Genomic DNA, 6632 nt, shown 5'->3' on the forward strand with positions numbered 1-6632 from the left:
AATAACATATATATACATACTATATATATATATATATATATATATATATATATATATATATATGTATCTTTTATTTAGGACAACTTCAAAAATTGATATAAAATTTACATTAAAAACCATTTAATTTTAAAATATTAAAATTTTAGAAATATAACTAATATAAATTTTATGTCAATTAATATAATTATTACGTTCGAGAAAATAATTAATATATTAATTTTTAAATTGAAAAAAATGAAAATAGCTTCATTATTTTACCGATATAGATCCGCGAATGTATTGTATCGAACATATTTTTACCAATTTATGTAACATGTAAATAACATCACATATATTAGCAGATATCATGATATCTGATTAACAACGATAAATCATGGAATCTTACAATTTTATTTTAATCCTTTGAAAAATATCAAATGGTTGAAACGTAATATTTTACTTACTATTAATTTTGGCAAACTATGTGGAAATTATTTAAAATGGATATAAAACTATCATTCCTATTGATAGATATTCGGAAGAACTTTGTAATGTCTACAGAGCGTTTTCTGAATTTTTAATCATGCAGAAAAACAGTGTTATTCATAAGTGGTAAATAAAGATTTTTTTTGTAGGAAGCTTACTAGAAATATGTTACACTTGTATGTTAATAGCCGTACGACTACGCATGAAACGCAACTTCAACAGCATAATATATCATCTATCATGCAACGAGGTTTTTTTATTAAAAATATGAACAATAAATAATAATTGTGCGTACCTACACTTGTCGCAGTTATTTACCTATCAATCAACTTATATTTTTATCTATAAACCATCATAGCTCGAAGTGCACCATTTAATATCTTCATTATTTTTCATTGTTATATCATTTAATATCATGATTTTTTTTATTTCATGATAAACAACGTTGCTCTGCGATTCAGCTTGACGTAATGCTTATTAGAAGTAAACGAGGCGTAAGAGGAAATCTCGTCTCGTGAAATATCGTGGATTCTTGTGGATTATAATTCGTCATACAATCACGTACAATCGCCCTTAGAAAATTTCAGTGCGCAATGCAGTCTGTAATAGTCTTTTATTTTTAATAGAGCAGAATACGTTTGTCTACTGCCTTGCGACATATTGGACACTCCGACATCCGGTCGCCGCACATTTGGCAGGTGCCGTGTCCGCACAGGAAGATCATGTTTTTCAGACGATCCAGACAAACCGGGCACATGGTCTGCAACAATAAAAGAATAAGTTTCGCAAATTCTGCATGATGTTCTGAATTCAATTATCCATTATGAGTAAATCAATTCAACTTCACTGTTACACAGATAATTTCAAAAGTTTCTTCCAATTCAAAGTCAATATTATAATGTGATATATTTTCATATATCTTTTGTTTTTAAATATAATCTATTCAGGGTTGATAACAATGTTGCAATTCTTGATAACAATGTTGCAATTTTTTATAATAATAACGCTAACTAATTAAATGCTAAGGTTGTGCTAAAGTTGTCACTTTTAAAAATAATTTGTCACTACGTATTATTTATTGAAAAAAGTAATAAATAACACGTAACGTTATTCGTTACAAATAAGGAGTAAAAAGTAACACGTTGTAAATTAGGAATTATTTTTTTCAGTAACAAATGACTTTTTCAATCCATTACAAGTAACAATTGACTTTTCTAACTCTGATAGCATCATAAAAAATTCACAATGTTATTACCAAAGCGTTATTATAACAAAGTAACGGCGTTACAAGTAAACGCCGTTACTTTTCCTGAATCTATTTAAATACATATACACTTTTTAAATTCTTTTCTTCAAGTTCCACTATGAGTTGAATAAAAAAATTGAATTTCTTCTAATCAAAATTCTTCTAATCCATTATGACCTAACTTCTTAAATCTTTCCTGAATAAATAAAGTAAAAACCAAGAAGAGAATTGTCGCGGTACTCTATAAGGAGGCATTGGTATACAGTCCGGGAAAATGTATTCTGCTTTTTCAAGAGAGAAAGGTAATTGTACACAGCACGGTGCGGACTTCTTTCTTCGACACAAATTAAATTATTCGTTTCATTAAAGCGACGCATAACGAAGCGAAACGCAGAAGGGACACGTACCTGCTCCTTGATGTCCTGCAATTGCTGCTGTAGTTTTTGTATGTCGCTGTGGGAAGTATCTCGGCTACCGTTGTTCATTAGGAGAGCTTCTCCAACTCCAGTATTGTTTGAGGGCGTCGATTCCTCCTCAAGATCCGCCTTGACTTCAGATATTGTTCCTTCGAAGTATAACAGTCGGTTAAAAAAAAAAAATAAAATAAAATAAAATAAAAATAAAAAGAAAAGAAAAAAGTCACCAATTTCTTGGCAGCATCGCTTAGAGATGCTCTCATTTATTACAATTCATATTTTTACTCGCAAATTAACGTTGTTTATCGATAACATAAATATTAAAAAAAACATTGAAATTAGCATATAAAGTAGCAATAAATACATAAACACTGAAAAGTTTGCATTGTATCAGCAAAAATAGAAAAATATAGAGAAATATTTCTCTTTCCATTTAAAATTTACATATTTATATACATTTAATAATTCAAAGTAGTAAAAATATACGTGAACAGGAAGCTACTTTTGCGATTACGTTTTAAACGCGATCTCCAATTCAATTCATCCTTCGCGCGAACACATCAATCGTTCATCATTACATTAAAAGGCAAAAAATGCAATACACGCGCAAACCGTGCAAATACAATCTGAGAACAATTCGGTATACTTATTCAAGATGAGCTTAGAGGTGAGCTATCTAATCGTTGCGTGGGAGTAGTTTATTAAATTCCATGCGAGATAGAGACGAGAAGTTGCGAAATGGGGCGCTGTGCGCGATATGGATGTTAATACCTGAGGCGTTGCAACCCTTCACGTAAGTGACATCACCACCACCACCGCAGCAGACAGAGAGTGGTACCATGTGCTGTATTTGGGCTCGGCATTGCACGCACTTCTTCATCAGGGCCGCACAGCTTTCGCAGGCGCACATGTGGCCGCACGGACGAAACAGCACGCCCGCCTTGCGATCCGAACACACTACGCATTCTTCGATCTGGGAACAAATGTCCATTATTGAGTGAAGGCAGAAGATTGATAGAACGCGCGTTTAGAATTTCGAGAATCTATTCTAGGACAGAAATGGGATTATTCGGTCAACTATTAGTCTATATAACAATAGTGCAGCATGATGTATCAAGTTGGATCGATAAAAAGTTGAAGGAGTAATTTACTGCGCGATTAGAATTTTAGTGGCTTACAGAAAATTAGATTAAGATTACTGGAGAGACATATTTGCATAAACGTAGAAATTGTGCCTAATGATAAAATGGATTTTTCTTTTATAGAAAAGAGAGGTTATTTCATAGAAAAAATTCATAGAATTATATCGAAGAAAAAGAAGAAATATGTAATTATTATTAAGAATATCATTAAAATGCGACAATCGACAAAGAATCTATAAATCTAATATTAATGTAAAATTAATTATTGTTAGATAAAAAAATAAGTTTTAAAAATAAAAATGATATCGTATATCTAATAATAGAAGAATATACAATAGCGTCGCGTGATATTTTACCTTTACTCGAGAAAGAACGTTCTCACGACAAATCAGACATTTCTTCACCCTTGGTGCACAGGCGTTACAACAAGCCACGTGTCCACAGGGACTAAACAGCATCTCTCGTTTGCCATCGGAGCATACAAGACACTCGTCGATCGCTGCCGAAGGGACAACGGTTTCGATGTCGTGTCTGTGGAAAGGGGAGCTGCATGTTAGCTACATTATACTAAGAGATACGGCGACGTATGTCGTAATTGCACGGGGAATTATACGTGGAACATGTAACAAGACAATCGATTGTATAAATTTGTGTTTTAATTCTTCTTCGCGAATATTTTATTCTCTCTTGTTAAATAAAAAAGTTTTGCGAAAGAAAAATTTCTACAAATTCCATTATTATGTTGAATAGAATTTCGAAAAAAAGACTTGGTTATTATATTCAACATTTTTAATAAAATCTACTTTTTATAGAATCCAAAGATTAAAAGGGACTAGAAAGCATTTTTCCCTTCACCCGAATACTAACGACTCCTTATCCTTGTGACAGGTGGTGAGAGTCTTGCAGAGATTCGGGTCCGGGCAAAGATCCAAAGGTGTTTGACCCTTTTTGTTCTTCAGCTCTAGATCGGCACCGTGTGCTGCAAGGAAGCATGCGATGAAGGAGCTGCTCTTCTTGTCCTGACCCTGAGTGCCTAGGCCCATCAGTAGTCGTCCGACATCCTGTACATCCTGCAGCTGTCGTAGTTGCGACAGTGTGTGATGTCGAAGGGCCTCATGCAGAGGCGTGTCTCCGTCTTTATCGGCGACATTCAGATTCGCGCCTTCGCGAACCAACAGCTACGACGGATAAATTATCGCAAATATATTTATCGATCTTTCTCCGGGGAAAGAATAACTCAAACTATCCTATTATCGGATGTCGATTTAAATAATTTTTGCCCAACGTTCGATATTATCAGGAATTTAATCATTATTTTAGAAATTTAAATGTTATATTACTATGATTTTCACAAGATTGGAACAAACGATTTTCGCAAATATTAGCGGAAACATACTCGGACGATCTGCGTGTGTTGTCGCTCGACTGCTAGATGCAAAGCGGTCTGCAGGTTCACGTTCTGCAAGTCCAGATCGGCTTTCCCAGCGCGTGCCAATTGTTCCGCAACCTCTACGTGATTGTTGAGGGCAGCTAAGTGAAGGGCTGTATAACCATCATCTTTCTTCTCGTCGACAATCCAGGGTCGCGGTAATTTTGACAGCAGCACTCGCATTGCACTAAAATCAAATGAAACGCAAGATATTAAAACAAAAAGCCGTGATTGCATTTTCGAAACGAAAAACTGTTCCTGTATACACTTGCAAAATATATTTTAATTCAAATTACTTTACAACGAATTTTGCTCTAATTATCTTATATATGAGTTGCCTTAATTAATTTTTTTTTCAAAAAATATTCCGCTAAATAAAATGCCTTGTATCTAAAAATAAATGTGTTTTTTATTTTTTACAGCGTATTTTATATAATTATTTTAAATAAATAGTATAATTTAGCTCGCATTTGTTTCATAACTATTTTATTTATATATGATACTTTATAATTTTTTTTTCTCTATAAAATCCTCAATTTTATTATTCTTTATTATTATTTTTAACTAATCACATATTTTGACATATTTTGATACCAATATACATATATTCGTTCCACAGAAACAATTTTTCAAGAATATATGATATATTTATTTCTGTCTACTTGTGTTTTTACAACATATCAACATAATTTCAAATTTCCTTGTTAGATCATACACTTCCGTGTATCTCGTATACATTTCTAATTACTCGCTATAGTAGGGACAAGACCCCATGGTAAGATGATAAAGAGAGACGGGGACAGCTGTTCTTTAACGGAGCCTTTCCGCCGAGGAGACCTCTTCGTTGCTGTGGCATGAGAAACAGACGTATATTTCATCACATATGTGATTCCTGCATATGTTTCGAAATATCTCGAAAACGACTCAGGAGGCCATTCTCCTTTCTATCACTTCAGAAAGATATCTCGTCAATTATACACGATAATTTCGCAGAATCAAAAATCCGAATATAGAATTTGCGAAAATTTTTATCGGAGGCACACTTTATATCTATATTATAATAAAAAAAATACAGTAACAATTACTTTTAGAAAATTTTCTTTGATAAAGATATATTTTTTCACAATAAATCAAATTAACACTACGAGAAAAATTAGCAATGCAAATTTAATTTGATGATCGAAATTTGATTTATAATTTTCTCTATTATTTATTTTATTATCTTAGAATTACAAAACTCAGAGAAAAGTTTCTTCGATTAAAAAAAATTATTTGAACCAAAGAAATTTGTGCATTGCTTAAAGAAAAGTTTCTTCGATTTGAACGTTATTTCTTGAAATCAAATAAATTTTTATTTTCCTCAAAGGTATTATATTTTTATTTCAACTTAAAAATAATCAATGAGATATATAATTTCTTCAATTTAAACATAATTTTTCTTTGGGTGTAAAATAATCTGTAAAAAATGATTGCTCACATATTAATATTAATGAATGCTTGCAAAAGTCATACGGGAGTAATAATACCAATAAAATCACGTTACATTCATAATGCTGCTTATAAAGGTCGACCGCCGTTTTCTCACTTCATGAGAAGCCATCAAATTTTTATGGCTTGTAAGCGGCGTCATTTTCATTAATGCGGTCTAAGGGTGCTCGTTTTGCATCCAAGTGCAATCGCAGGATCTCACTACCCGCGGCAGCAGCAGCAGCAGCAGCAGAATCATAGCCGACTCTCCTTGTCATGAATATGTAAATGTCGCGAGTGTTACCGTTACCGCGTTAATAACCATAAATCGATTACTTTGCCAATTATGTCCGGATACTCGTGCCTTGCATCGACGACGCGAGCGCGATTTTATTGCGTCGTTGACCGGCCTCGTTGATTTCATTCCGCTGTTGTACCGTGGCTCTTTTTTTTTCTTCCCGCCTCAA

General features: G+C 33.1%; 1 protein-coding gene across 1 annotated transcript; it reads right to left on the bottom strand.

The window, feature by feature from the left end:
• Window positions 1–1084: 1084 nt before the first annotated feature.
• On the bottom strand, window positions 1085–4881 carry LOC105620989 (E3 ubiquitin-protein ligase MIB1-like). The gene is made up of 6 exons (XM_012202465.1): window positions 4666–4881; window positions 4137–4447; window positions 3626–3800; window positions 2930–3100; window positions 2119–2244; window positions 1085–1225 (listed from the first exon to the last, which is right to left on the bottom strand). The coding sequence occupies exons 1-6, from the start codon at window positions 4879–4881 to the stop codon at window positions 1085–1087; spliced, it is 1140 nt and encodes a 379-aa protein (XP_012057855.1).
• Between the last annotated feature and the right edge of the window lie 1751 nt (window positions 4882–6632).

Source organism: Atta cephalotes (assembly GCF_000143395.1).
Source record: "Atta cephalotes unplaced genomic scaffold scaffold00031, whole genome shotgun sequence".
Taxonomy (NCBI): domain Eukaryota; kingdom Metazoa; phylum Arthropoda; class Insecta; order Hymenoptera; family Formicidae; genus Atta; species Atta cephalotes.

What these genes read in the sequence shown, in the direction of transcription:
- LOC105620989 (XM_012202465.1), bottom strand. Translation starts at nt 4,881, where the DNA reads ATGCGAGTGCTGCTGTCAAAATTACCGCGACCCTGGATTGTCGACGAG. An exon ending in ACGTTCTTTCTCGAGTAAAG is followed by an intron (nt 3,101 to 3,625) that starts GTAAAATATCAC and finishes ATTTGTTCCCAG; the next exon opens with ATCGAAGAATGCGTAGTGTG. An exon ending in GCTGCGGTGGTGGTGGTGAT is followed by an intron (nt 2,245 to 2,929) that starts GTCACTTACGTG and finishes GCGGATCTTGAG; the next exon opens with GAGGAATCGACGCCCTCAAA.